Source organism: Phoca vitulina, unplaced genomic scaffold, assembly GCF_004348235.1.
Source record: "Phoca vitulina isolate PV1807 unplaced genomic scaffold, GSC_HSeal_1.0 scaffold1, whole genome shotgun sequence".
Taxonomy (NCBI): domain Eukaryota; kingdom Metazoa; phylum Chordata; class Mammalia; order Carnivora; family Phocidae; genus Phoca; species Phoca vitulina.
This window is the reverse complement of record NW_022589704.1, coordinates 77,772,612-77,787,127: the sequence shown is the minus strand read 5'-3', so window position 1 is coordinate 77,787,127 and position 14,516 is coordinate 77,772,612. Positions and strand designations below refer to the sequence as shown.

General features: G+C 37.9%; 1 protein-coding gene across 1 annotated transcript; it reads left to right on the top strand.

The window, feature by feature from the left end:
* Positions 1 to 12,318: 12,318 nt before the first annotated feature.
* Positions 12,319 to 13,746, top strand: LOC116631662 (60S ribosomal protein L35-like). The gene is made up of 2 exons (XM_032403089.1): positions 12,319 to 12,360; positions 13,354 to 13,746. The coding sequence occupies exons 1-2, from the start codon at positions 12,319 to 12,321 to the stop codon at positions 13,744 to 13,746; spliced, it is 435 nt and encodes a 144-aa protein (XP_032258980.1).
* The last annotated feature ends 770 nt before the right edge of the window (positions 13,747 to 14,516 follow it).

Below are 14,516 nucleotides of genomic sequence, written 5' to 3'. Positions count from 1 at the left end.
TGAACAAAACAAACACCCATGCCTTCATAAAGCTTGTATTCTAACAGGGGAGAAATAATCCACAGATATGAGAAATAATACAGGAACATGACAAAAAAAATGCCCATTTGCACAAAAATGTAGGGGCTGATTATTTTATAATCAGGGGGCGTGGTCAAAGTTATGTGACATGAGGGGCACCTGGGTGGCTCAGATGGTTAAGCGGCTGCCTTCAGCTCAGGTCGTGATCTCAGGGTCCTGGGATTGAGCCCCAGTGTTGGGTTCCCTGCTCAGCGGGGAGTCTGCTTCTCCCTCTGCTTCTGCCCCTCCCCCCACTCATGCATGCTCACTCTCTCTCTCTCTCAAATAAATAAATAAAATCTTTAAAAAAAAGTTATGTGACATGAGAAATCAGTTTTTTCATGTGTGATTAGAAAACATAATTCTCGGGGCGCCTGGGTGGCTCAGTCGTTAAGCGTCTGCCTTCGGCTCAGGTCATGATCCCAGGGTCCTGGGATCGAGCCCTGCATCAGGCTCCCTGCTCCGCGGGAAGCCTGCTTCTCTCTCTCCCACTCCCCCTGCTTGTGTTCCCTCTCTCACTGTGTCTCTCTGTCAAATAAATAAATAAAATCTTTAAAAAAAAAAAAAAAAAGAAAACATAATTCTCTCCTTCGTCTAGTATGGTGTGCTTGCTTCAGACATAAACAAGTGAAGACATTGGCCATAACTCACTACAGGGCAGACAACACAGGGACTGGGCACCCACATGCATTCTTAGCCACAGTATCTGAGCCCAGCTCTGACTGATGAGCAGAGGAGAGCTTCCATGAGCACCCAGATAAATAGGAAGTCCTGGAATTTGTAAGACCCAGAAGGGATAAAAGGTACGTGTTGAAGGGGTTATCTCTTCCTCTTGTAAGGAGACTGAAGTTCCGCAAAGGATGCCTGAGGGCACGTGTCTAAGGGACAGGAGTGGGTCTTTTGAAGTTAAAGAAGAAAAAGAAAAGAAAAGGAGAGGTCAGGAGAGAGTATATGTGTGTGAGCACCCTCACCTTGAAGCACCAAATCCATAGGCCCTTCCCTTGGGTCCTTTAAGGGAAAAACAAAGTCACAACTTTGATATTTGTGAGATGTCTCCATTATAATCAGGTGTGTGTGATCAGGGAAAAACTAAGCATACAGGAAAGTCTTAGGAAAAGGATGACAAATGCCCCCAAAACATACTGCTCAGCTTTCCAGTGGAGACAGTGTACACACACAGACTCATAAGCAGAGTGTCCACACATTCTCAGCAACAATAGAACGATCCCCTGATAAAAGGCAAAAAAAAAAAAAAATACAAAACAACAACAAAAAAAAAACAACCTCCCATACATGAGATTGTGAGACTGAATTCTAGATTATCCCCTACATACACACACACAGACACATACAAGCAAGGAGTGTTCTTGAGGACAGGAGGACTTTGTCTTACCAGCCTAGGTATATACAAATAGTAAATAATATTACATACAATGTACAAAATTTCTTTTGGGGAAAGGTGTGCTAGCATTCCAGAGTATAATCATGCAAGTAAAGTTCCCAGCAGCTTCTATATGGTTCCACATCAAGTAATTAGGTCAAAATGGAGTCTAAGCCCTATGTGACCAATTAACTCTACAAAAATACACAGTAAACCTTAGTACAAATTTGAGCCACATAATCAAATGATATAAAAATCTTTATTTATGTACTGCCTACTAATAGTTTACATATGGATTTTCCATATAAAATATATTATATTACTGAAAACGGCCCAGAATACACAGCACACTTTTGATTAATATTTCTGAGGACCTATGGACCAGGGTAGAGCCCACAGGAAAAAAAAGTATCAGCAGTTACAGGATTGACTTTTGGTTAGTATATTATGTAATTTCTTTCCTTTGCTTAGAACTTGAGCCATGTGTACAACATAATTTATGAATATTTTATTTATTAAATTCTAACTTTATAGAGGTAAAAATATAGATGTCATTAGGTTATTTTAAAGCAATTTTTTATTGTTTTCATGTTTGAGTAATTAATTAGTTTAGTTAATGTAGTGAATGTTTATATTTTGTTCATGTCCATTTACTGAGCACATTATAATTAATTACCAAGCTATCAAAACCCTTGCATGGTTTAAAAAAACTAAAACAATGGTTCAAAATATGTTTCACTTCAAAGTATCAATTTGCTCTGTTAAGTTATTTTAACCACAACCAAAACAAACACATTCTAAAAGCAGGGCGATTTAAATACAGAGTTGGTAATATTTCAGGTTATCATTATAAATTCTCCTAACTTTACCTATTGGTAAATATGCTCTCAAAGACAGAGCTTTTGAGGAGTAAATAAAACATTGGGACTAGACATCTTGAGGATCCTAACTTCTTTGGAGTGCAAATAGCTAGGCTTCAAAGAGAATGAGAAAGCTGAGCACACCTCCAGGGACGTCAGATATTGCCAAAGCCCATAGCCAACAAGAGACATGCTGGGACCACGGTCTTTCTTACCTGCTTCTATGGTTACTAAAGAAAAAAAGACAAGTTTATCTTCCAGACACCTATCACGGGGCCGAATCACTCTCCAAAATACTCAGGGAGGAGCTACTTCTCCCTGGTACACAGATCCCTGTAGTAGCTAGGTCAGAAGAGTAGGCATTTCCATGAGCCTGCTGGAGAAGACAGTGTGACAGTCTGTAACTTCACTTCATTGTTTTTGCTGCAGTTTACAGAAAATCAGAAAACTAACCCATCTGTATTCCTTGGAGCCAATGTTTTTCTTAATTTTTTTTTTTTTTTAATTCATTTGAGACAGAGAGATACAGAGTGAGAGAGAGAGAGCAGGAGTAGTGGGGAGAGGCAGAGGAAGAGGGAGAAACAGACTCCCTGCTGAGCAGGGAGCCCGATGTGGGGCTTGATCCCAGGACCTAGAGATCATGACCCGAGCCAAAGGCAGACGCTTAACCATCTGAGCCACCCAGGCGCCCCATGGAGCCAATGTTTTTCTAAAGTGATTCTGAAGATAGTTCCTAGTGAAGGGCGCCTGGGTGGCTCAGTTGGTTAAGCGACTGCCTTCAGCTCAGGTCATGATCCTGGAGTCCTGGGATCGAGTCCCACATCGGGCTCCCTGCTCGGCAGGGAGTCTGCTTCTCCCTCTGACCCTCTCATGCTCTCTCTGTCTCATTCTCTCTCTCAAATAAATAAATAAAATCTTTAAAAAAAAAAAAAAAAGATAGTTCCTAGTGAATCTAATAAATATCTTCATATAGATGAAATGGCAAATGGGACCTGAATTTTGCTTACTACAAATAAAAAATCTATCATAAACATTACTGGATTTAGATACAATAAAGGTGTGCCAAATTGAACAGATATCTGTAATCTTCGTATATCTGGTTTACCATATACATTTTAAAGAACATTATCCTAGATGAACAGGGAATTGGGTTACCAAATAAAATAAATTGACTAAAGATTTTTCTAACTCTAAATATGCAAGTATTATGCCACAGTGTTGACCAATTACCTAGATGACATGTTTTTGTTTTCATTTTCCTTGCATGATATACACTGGGTCCACCTTTGGCTTGTTCAGATCTCAAAGTCACTCCTCAAGAGGTTGACTCTGATCATCCTATCTAAAGCAGTATCACCCTGCTGTATTTTTTCACCCTGCTTTATTTTTATGACTTGTACATCATACTGACATTATAATATATATTTATTAGTTTATTGCCATATTCTCCAGCAGAATGCAAGGCTCTTCAAAGAGGAGGGTTTTCTTTACTAAATTCACTGTCATATCACCATTGATGGAAGAATGGATAAAGAAAATGTGATACATACATATATATTATTATATTATATTATGTCATATTATATTATATATGTAATTCAGCCATAAAAAAGAAGGAAATCCTGCCATTTGTGACAACATGGATGAAACTTGGAGGCATTATGCTAAGTGAACTAAGTCAGACAGAGAAAGATAGAGTATGATCTCACTGTGTTTGGAATCTAAAAAATTGAACTTATAGAAATAGAAAGTAGACTAGTGGTTACCAGCGGTGTGTGTGGGCCAGGGAGGGGAGTGAGAAGGAGTAATGGGTGAAGGTGGTTAAAGGGTACAGAATTCCAGTTATCAGATGAATTTAAGTTCTAAGGATGTACAGCATGGTAACTCTAGTTAACAATATCATGTTGTATGTTTGAATATTGCTAAGACAGTAAATCCTAAAAGTCCTCACCACAAAACAAAACAAAAGATAACTATGTGAGATGATGGGTGTGTTAACTAACCCTATTAGGGCAATCATTTTGCAATATGACACATACATATCAGCATAACATATATCAAATCATCATTTTGAACCCCTTAAACTTACACAGTTTTGTATGTTGATTGCACCTCAATAAAGCTGGGGGATAAAAAAAACACATGTTGAAAAAAAATTAAATGGAAACACTATGTGCAGAAAAAATGGCTGAGATTTTCCAAAACTGGTGAAAAACATTAACCCACAAATTCAAAAAGTGCTAAAAATCCCAAGCAGGATTAAAAAAAAAAAAAGCCATTCCTTGTCACAGCATAGTAAAACTGCTAAAAAAAAAAAAAAACCTTAGAAGTAGCCAGAGAAAAAAGGTCGTACTACTTCCCAAAGAACAACAATACAACTGAGAGCCGCATTCTCCACGGAATGCTGAAAGACGGAAGACAGTGAAGTCTATCTTAAAATGCTGAAAGACAGTAACTGCCAATCGACAATATTATACTTAGTGAAAATCCCCTTCAAAAATCAGGATTAAATAAATACTTTTCCAGCAAACAAAAGCTTTGAGAAATTCATCACCAGCACACCCGAATTAAAAAGAAACACTGAAGGAAATTCTTCAGGCAGAAAGAAAATGATCCCAGAAGCCAAGAAATGAAGAGATGAATGAAGAACATCAGGAAAAGTAAGCTGTGAAATTAATATTAAAACAAATGAATTTTAACTATGCAAAACAATGATCATAGTGCTTTTTGCAAGGTTTTACATATACGTAAAATACTTGCACGTGACAATAATTCAAAAGACAAGAGGACGTGAAACCACATTAAAGTCTTCCAATTTACAAACACAATCAGGTAAGTGGGAAAAGTAAATGGACAGCCCAGTGTCACCAGACACTAGAGAGAGGCTTCTAATGTAAAAGACAGAGACCAAAATAATAAACAAACAGAAACTGTCTGAAAAGAAACAGATAAGGAAGGGAAGAGAAGAAAAAACTAAATGCACTCAGAAAGAAAAAGGTTAATTCATATACGTAGAAAAATAAGAAAAGACACTATATCCATGAAACAAGAAAAGAAAGCAAAAAAAAGAACATTCAGGAAACAAAATATAAAGCATTTCTTGGAAATTAAAATGATAATAGCAGAAATTAAAATTTCAATGAAAGGATTTGAGGATAAAATTAAGCAAATCTCTCAAAAGGTAGAATATAAGGAAAAACATGAAATACAGGAGAGAAAAGATCAATTCAGGCAATCCAACATCCAAATAATAAGAGTTTTAGAAAAAAAAAAAAGAATAGATAAAACAGAAGGGAGGAAATTTTTTTTTAATTTAAAGAAAATTTCTCCAAATTGAAAGGCAAGAGTTTCCAGATTAAAAGTAGTAACCAAAGGAATGAAAGAAAAGTTATTATAAGGAACATCATTTAAAAATTTCAGGACAAAGAAAAGATTCAATAATTTCCAGGGAGAATTAAAAAATAAAAAGTCCAGATTCAAAGGATCAAGGATCACCATGGTATCAGATTTCTCTATAGCAACACTAGAAGCCCAAAACTCAGGGGCAGTAATGTCAAATACTCTGCAGAAATACGACTTTCATCTTAGACATCTCTACCCGACCGAACAAGAAATCGTGTGAGGACAAAACAAAATCATGATCTACATGTAAGTTCCCAAAACTTTACTTCCCATGCCCCCTTTTTGATCAACTACTAAATAATGTTCTAAACCAAATTATGGGAGAAAACCAAGAAAGACATGGGATCTAGGGAACAGGGGATCCATTATAGAAGTCAAGCAAAGAGACCCTTTCCTAGGGTATGAAGAGGAATCGCAGGTGGCAGTTACGCACTGGGTCCAGTAAGCAACCAGTCCAGATCCAAACAGAAAGGAGGGCCCCCAGAAGGATGTGTTTCCAGCTCTCCCCCTCCCAGAACAAAAGGACCTAAACTGATTACCTAATATTTTCATAGGGACTGGGTATATTGCAGAGGAGATTTACACTTCTGGCAGACAGCTGAGAATGAGTTAGTGATCATTTTTGCTTAAGTACAGAGAAACCTAAGGAAAGATAAAAGAAGGAAAGAAGGAGAGAGACAGAGAAAGCCAATTATTAACTCTGGGAAAACCTGAACTTATAAAAGATAGGAAATGTAACTATACCTTGGCATACATCACATCTCTGAGTAATATTTATATAGTTACACCAATTTATATAATTACACCAATAGTGTAATTGGTGAATATTGACGCAATCAAAAATGATAAAGCAACACACTAAGAGAAGATGAAGAGGGGGCGTGTATCCTGAGGTTGCAGGACGTGGTTTCTTATTAAGAGCACTAAGTTTTTACCTTCCATAGTAAGAAGTCAGTAAATAAGACCTGAAGCTGAAAAAAAACCAAGAAATGATGTTGCAAGCAAGTTATTAGAAATATGGCAGTAAACAGCAGAAGAAACAGCTTAAAGTTGAAAGAAGTTGCCTCCAGAGACTAAGAATTAAAGAGGAAAGGAGTGGAGCCAGAGATTGCTGTTCTTTATTATGAGCTTTGTAAAAGATGTGGCTTTTTCAATAATGTACATGTACAGTCAGTTATTTAATGTACATGTAGAACTTTGATAAAATAATATTAAATTTTAAAAGAGGGAAGGTGACATATATCTTTGTGAGCCACAAAATAAAACTAGAGTGAGTCATTGGTATGACAGTAAACTCAAATTCTTGGATTTTAAAGCTAAAACCTTGCTTTTCTATTCATTCTTGCTTTTCTCATTCTTCTCAGGAGATTGATTAATTCACAGTAAAAAACAAAAACAAAAAACTCTGTGAACTACTAATTACTAGCAATTAATGTCCCTTTTCCTTACGTCCAGTTGCAAATCACTGTTGCCTAAGAACTAGGGACTGCCAAGCTCATTCTAAGGAGTTGTACAGCTCATAATGTACCTTATAAAAGCCAAGGTGAAAATCTACACTTCTTGTTCTAGTTCCCTTGTGTGACTAAACAAAAGGCATAAATAGCAATGTGACTCTCTGCAGAACTGAATGTGTACCAGGTGCAAGGACAGATCGCACTTCATGTTAGTGAATACACCAAGGATTTCATTGCTAAAGGACTTCACTCTGCTGAGAAGAATTACTGCCACCAGAGGACCTTTATTAGCAGAAGCAACTATGAGTGAATGAAAATGCAACATAAAGCAACATAGGCATTTCCAAAAAAGCACTAGAAAATCGATACCTCTTTGGATTTATCCAAAGAACAGCCCCTCCTCCCCTCTTTCAGATAAAGCAGCAGTGGTGTGCTGCTTTATCACGCCAGTTTTCCAGATAGATGCTAACAAAGAAGTCTCTCCTTTGTTGCTTTCTTCTGCCTAAAAACATTTTTAAGCTAATATTGATATCAGGTTAGCATGGCACTGCAGCCATGATTCTCATCTATGATTTGGGGGAAATTAAAGTATAACAATGGAATTCTACTGGGCATTCTCTACCTTCCCTCATTACTTACTTGTGTAAATACGGATTCTTGCCTGATGACCATAAATGGTGAAATTTACAACAGGGATTTCTTTGTCCCACTGGTCAAGTGAGCCCACCAAATACTAGATGCTCCAACTCCAGTTCCTGAGTTCAGCCATATCTAGTTCACCTACTCCCAACTTACAAGAAGAGAATTTTTGTCCCATTTTGAAGCACATCTCCCACAGAAGGAATAAAAATTTCTATAGAACAAGCAGTTAGGCATGATGTGTTATGGAAAGAAACCAATGTAATCTGGGTTTTAAGAAATTCTGGCTGTGGAATGTCTCTGAAAATGATTATGCCGTCACAGGATCCAGTTAGCCATTTCTGAAAACTTGATTTCCATTGTGCCAGCTACTTTGGCATGCTTTCTAATTCTCAGATGGTTTCCATTCATTCAACTCAAAAACATAAGTGCTAATTGCCTTGCTCTGGATTCTCTTAGTAGGTGTAAACTTTCCATCTAAGGCATAAGGGTCTAGTCCCATGATTCTTGTTAATGTTAATAAATAAAGTTCTATAGTAAAATGTTGGCCAGGGTAAAATAACTCTCCAAACATATGGACTCAAGATGATCATTCACACACAAGCAACAAAGAGCTGAATCCAAGAACCTTAATGTTTAGTTTTCCTCCTACCTCAGACTGGTTTTCTACCTCATATATCTGCAAATAGGGGAAAAGAATTTATTCCTTGATATCTGATAAAACTGTGTTGCACTATTCCCATACAGAGAGATATTCTCAAAGTGAGGATTTTTCACCCATCACCACCTGTTCCAAGGGAGACATTTACTAGGCATGATGCACAGGGACAGACAGGACCTATACATGAAAACAATTAATTAATTATCAATGCCAGGTAGAGGTTCCTAAATGACAAATGAATGACATAAATGAAATAATGCCATAGGAATTGGGGAAGGAGGGGTATGCTGGGCGGGGGAAATCAGGAGATCAGGAGGAAGTGACAATGAACTGAGCTTTTAAGAAAGTTTGAGAATGAACTAAAAGGAGAGACAGCATAGTATAATTTTTAAGAGTATGAACTCTGGAACAAACTGCCTGGCTTTAAATCTCAGCTGTGCCACTTAGTTAGCTGTGTGGCCTTAAACAGTTTGCTTAATATTGCTGAGCTTTAATTTCTGTACTTGTAAAAGTGGAATTAAATAGCATCTGCCATATCAAGAGATGTTGAGATTAAATTTAGTTAAAGCATGTAAAGGACTTAGAACAATGCCTGATATAAAGCAAGTCCATAAATACAGTTACTGCTATTATTATTATTATATTTACTATTATTACTATTATTATTATCATATGGGAGAAGAGTGGAAAAGACATTCCTGGCAAGGAAAATATGCCAACAACTTTTAAAAATTAATAAATTATTTATCATATTTAATCACATGGTTATGCTGATATGAAAAGCTCATGCTAGCACCAACATCAGCATACAAATGAACCAGCAATTTGAAAAGGTAAGTATTTAAGTGGTGAGATTTCACTTCATTTATGAATTGCCCATAGCTGCTTTGGAAACTTTTATTTGCCCAAAACATAAAAAGTGGAAGCGTATGTCATTAATTTAAAAAGAGACTTCACATATTGGTTTCATGACTTCAGCTCAGTCAGACATGAAGACCCAGGTGCATTGGATGCAGGCATTAGCACAACACCAAAAAAACCAAGAAAACGAGGTGCTACACAGTCCACATGATTTAGAACTCATTCCACCAGTCACTATGAATGCAAATGTCTCATTTACATAAAGCCCACTCATATTGATGCTAATCGGGAGCAAAGGAGAAGCTATCACCTCCTAGCCAGCATCAGATACAGGAAATCAGAATTCAAATTATTCCCACTGGAAATGGTAATAGGATCTTTCAAATTGTTATGTTGATCAGCTTTAATATTTGGGTATTAATTCAAGAAATACCTACTGAGTAAAGAGCATTTATTGAGTGCTTACCATGACCCAGGCATTGTCCTAAATGTTTTTATGCATTTTTCATATAAATTTTTACAACAATCCTAATTAAAAGGTTCCATTATTATCCCCTCTTTTACTGATAAAGAATTGAGGTTAAAAAAGAATGAGGGTCTTGTCTAGTATCCCAAAGTGTGTCTATCTGATTTTAAAGCCCATGCCACCTGCTCAATATTAATTAATTTAACTCCAATGGCACCCATCTCCATGTGCTCATTCCCACTCCCATTCCTAGAAACAAAGCATCCAAAGAGTGGCTCCTTTTCTTCTAAAGCAGAAAGGAGAAATATGGAAGGAATAAGAATGGTAGTAGCAACAATACCATTGAATCGTCCACCTGAGCACACAGGAGAAAACCCAATACTTACATTGTCATTACATGCCATTCTGTTTTAATCAGGCAAGGGTAGCCATAATCTAAATCTAACTGAGGAACTACACTGCCACAGACACCAGGTACAAGATGCACTGCCTAAGTGGTTGTTCTTAGCAACTACTGAGAACAACTTAAAAGGTTTAATGCAAGGAAGTAAGATGAATACATTTATAGCCAGATGCATCTGATAATTTCTCATGGTACCAGAGTTCTTAAAATGTTTTATTTCAGGCAATCTGTAGGAGTAAGACATAGAAGCCAAGTGAATCAGCACAGAAACTTGCTGTTGATTCTTTGATTTTGACAGCAATATTTGTTTTCATTTTGAGAAAATTGTTTTGGGATCTTGCACCAGCTTATATGCCATTCTGTTGGCAGATGCTTCTCCCCATGGCTTCCCCCACACGGGATGGGTCTCAGCTCCACCAAAGACTCCCACACCCTACCTCCCTGGGTTTTCATACCCACACTGCTATGCAGGTTCCCACAGAGGGATTCTTTTAATAATGCATCTCTTAATTCCAAGCACCACCCACACGACAAGATTCAGGGGAAACTCACTTTACAAACAAGTTGGGGGTAATTAAAATCAAGTCCAACATAAGGCAACAACTTTAAAACCTTTAAATATGGTTATTTCCAGAGTTCGTGGGAAAAGTTAAAAAAAAAAAAAAAACATAAAACAAAGTTAAGCTCTTTTCAAATGAATCCCACGGATGCACATCCACATTACTGTCTTCTATACACACCCTTTTAGAAGAAACCTACTGCCTGACCACAAAAGTTTCTTTTCCTGTAGGATCAAGCCATAAGACACCAGCAGCAATGGAGTCCCAAACCTACGTTTAGCCACCAATAACCACCATGGTGGATGGTGAGGTGGGGTGAAGAAGCTTCAGTACTCTAGGTTAGTCTCCACCCACCCTAGGCCCAGGTAGCCCTCTCACTCTTCCTGGTTCTTCAGCAGAGAGGCATTGTATTAACACACACAGAGAAATTTTCAGCAAATGTTACCAGAGAATTTTCAGAAAATCACAACCTCAATCCATCTTAAGGAAAATAAGTATTTCCTTAAATACAATATACGTTGACTTTCTTCTCAGTGTGTGGTTTCCCACAGACTCATTCTCATGCCCAGAGGCCAAGATCAGGAAAAGCAGTCTTTCCATACCACTAAGGCAGGTGCCCCTATTTACTATCTTCTGACCATACCCACAGCCTAGCTAGCACTTCAGAGAGATCCCTTTTCTTTCCCTCAAGCTTGATCAAATTCTTGGACATGGCATCTGTCATACTCATCACTGTAAACAGAAGGATCAAATGAGGACTCACCATTGCCTGGTTTATAGCAACTGTTCTGTAGTCAAGAGCAATGTTCTATCACTTCCATTTGCAGGGGGGGTTATTTAATACAAATAGAAATTAAATAAAATTTCCTTGTATACTTTCATTCTAAAATTGCAGCATTTGAAGAAAAAGTCCATGCGTTAGTTCTGTGAGTTTTGTAAAATATTTCATGCTGGTTGGTTCTGTTGTTCCAAGTAACACCTACTTAGTGCAATAATTGTGTGTGTTTATTAGACAGGGCTGTAATACTTATATGCTATCCATGGTAGGTATTTCATAAATTGCTCCATATCAGAATAGCCTAAGTCTTAAGAATACCATAAAATTTTTTTTCTTTATAGTTCAGAGTCCCTCATCTGATCCCTCTCTTCTCTTTTTCTGACTTCCTTTATTCCCTCCTTCCATCACTTCCTTCTTTCAGCTACCATGTTTTCGCCCCAGAATATTTGAGAATTAAGGGTTGGAAGCAAATCTGAAACATCTAAATTACAAGAAACTAAAATTGTGTACTTGTGCTTTTCCCGGGTCCTTAAAAGTGAATGGATATAAAGCAATATGCAAAGCATAGAGCTTGCTATTGCTTTTAGAGCTCTAACATTTTTAGAAACTCATGGATAGGAAGAATAAGGAAAGCCTGGCAGAGAAATTAAGAAGTAGTTTCATTATTCAGTGGTTCTTAACAGAATTATAGAGGGAATAATTTGGAAGATATAGATTTGACACCACCATCCCAGTCGTAAACTGACAGGACAAAAATTATTTACCTAAACCAACAGTCAGGAAACTAAGGGCCATGGACCAAAAACCCAAGACACTGCCTATTTGTGTTAATAAGGTATTATTGGTAAATGCGTACATTTACCCATACATTTACTTATTGCTCATGGCTGTTTTTTCACTGCAATGGCCAAGTTGAATAACTGTGACAGAGACTATGTGGTCCATAAGGCCTGAAATATTTATTATCTGGCTTTTTACACAAAAATGAATGTAATATTCAGAAATCTTATGTCTCATACATTAATTAATATGAACAGAAACAAGATCTCTAAAAGTATATTCATCATCAATTTGTATCTTATGTTGTCCTTGCATTTGAAGTCACCACTACTGTGGTGATTGTTAGAACATGTTGCGTCTATGTCCTATAGTGCTTATCGGTGGTAAAATGAGTGATGCTCACAGTCTTTTTCACAAGCGGAACATGCAGAAATTGGCACTTGGCTTAATCACTGCCAAACCTACCAGCAAACCCTTCTGCAGACTTCTTGGAAACTTCTCTTACCGCTGTTTCTGATTGCTATAAGCCATGATGTTCCAATGATCTGAAGGCATTAATGCTGTAGTTGAGTACAGAATGAAATTTCATTGGTTCAAATTCTGATTCTACAATTAATAGCTGTGCAAATAAATAAATAAATAAATAACAATTAATAGCTGTGCTTTGGTTTCCTTGCCTATAAAAATGGGATAATAACAGTATCTACCTCGCACTGTAAGACATCTAGAACAGCGATGGGCAATATGTGCTTACTTAGCACTCCATAAGTACTAGCCATAATTTTATTATTTGCAGGTATGCTTCACTCTGTCGTGAAATATGTGTTGTGTACTCCAGAATAACAGTTACTTCACTTTACCTTGTAATTCTGAAATTGACTGTGTGTTCCACATAATAGTTTCATGTTAAACATGGTTATGTCTTAGAATTAACCCATTAGTCAATCAGTAAGTATATGTATGGCATCCACTCCATGCAGAGCAAGACATTAAAAACTGCAGGGATACAAAGTAAGCATGAGAGCTCTTTCCCTCGGTGGTGGCGGAGGACAGTGCAGATGTGGCCAAGTTTAAGGTTCAAGACCCTTACGGCAAAAAGGAGGAGCTGCTTAAACAGTTGGAAGACCTGAAGGTGGAGCTGTCCCAGCTGCACATTGCCAAAGTGACAGGTGGCACGGCTTCCAAACTGTCCAAGATCCCAGCTGTTTGCAAACCCACTGCTCGTTTTCTCACCGTCATCAGCCAGACTCAGAAAGAGAACCTCAGGAAATTCTACAAGAGTAAGAAGGATAAGCCCTGGGATCTGCAGCGCAAGAAGACACATGCCCTTTGCCACCGGCTGAACAAGCAGGAGGAGAACCTGAAGACGAAGAAGCAGCGGTGGAAGGAGCACCTATATTCACTGCAGAAGTATGCAAGGCCTGAGCACCAGGATCAATAAAACACACACAAACTGAAGGAAAAAAAAAAAAGTAAGCATAAGACAGAATCCAGTCCCTAGTAGAACTACTAGCATTGGCACCTGGAGAAATGGTTCTATCTGCCCATAGCACAAGCAAACCAAAAACAAAACAAAACAACACCAACAACAAAAACCAGTGATTATCCTCTGACATTCTTCCAGGCAAAAGGGAATGGGGAAGTCAGAACACCTTTAATATGGAATGAGGCATGGAAATCCCATTGTAATTAGTCTGTGCCACTCAATTTAGCATTTGTAAAAATTCAAAGGGAAGAGAGAGCTCAATGAAGCCTGCAGTGGTCCTGTGAGGAAGGCTTCATGGATGAGGAGAAATATGAATCTACGTATATAAACAGAGAGGGGAGGTCTTGTAAAGCAAAGGATCACAAAGGCAGTCTGCTCATGACATGGGCAGGGAACCAGTGGTTATGGGGTGAAGCGGTTCACAGGGGCCACATGTGAGATGTGGACTTGGCCTCAAATCTAATGGCACAAATAATACAAGAATGTGAATAAAGGATATAGAGGGACTGTGTGGGTTTTTTATGGAAATTGCCAGCCTCTCAAGTTTTCAAATGGAGGCACTGGTTTGATGGTATCTGCTGCATTTAAAACTTGTTCAGCTCATGGTTAGTTGTCAAGTGCAACCCTGAATGTGGGGGGCAGGAAAGGATGGTGGGGCAGGTCAACTTAACTTTGAGTGGGACAATGAAGTGGAATGTTAGAATCTCAACAATTTGTCAGATGGT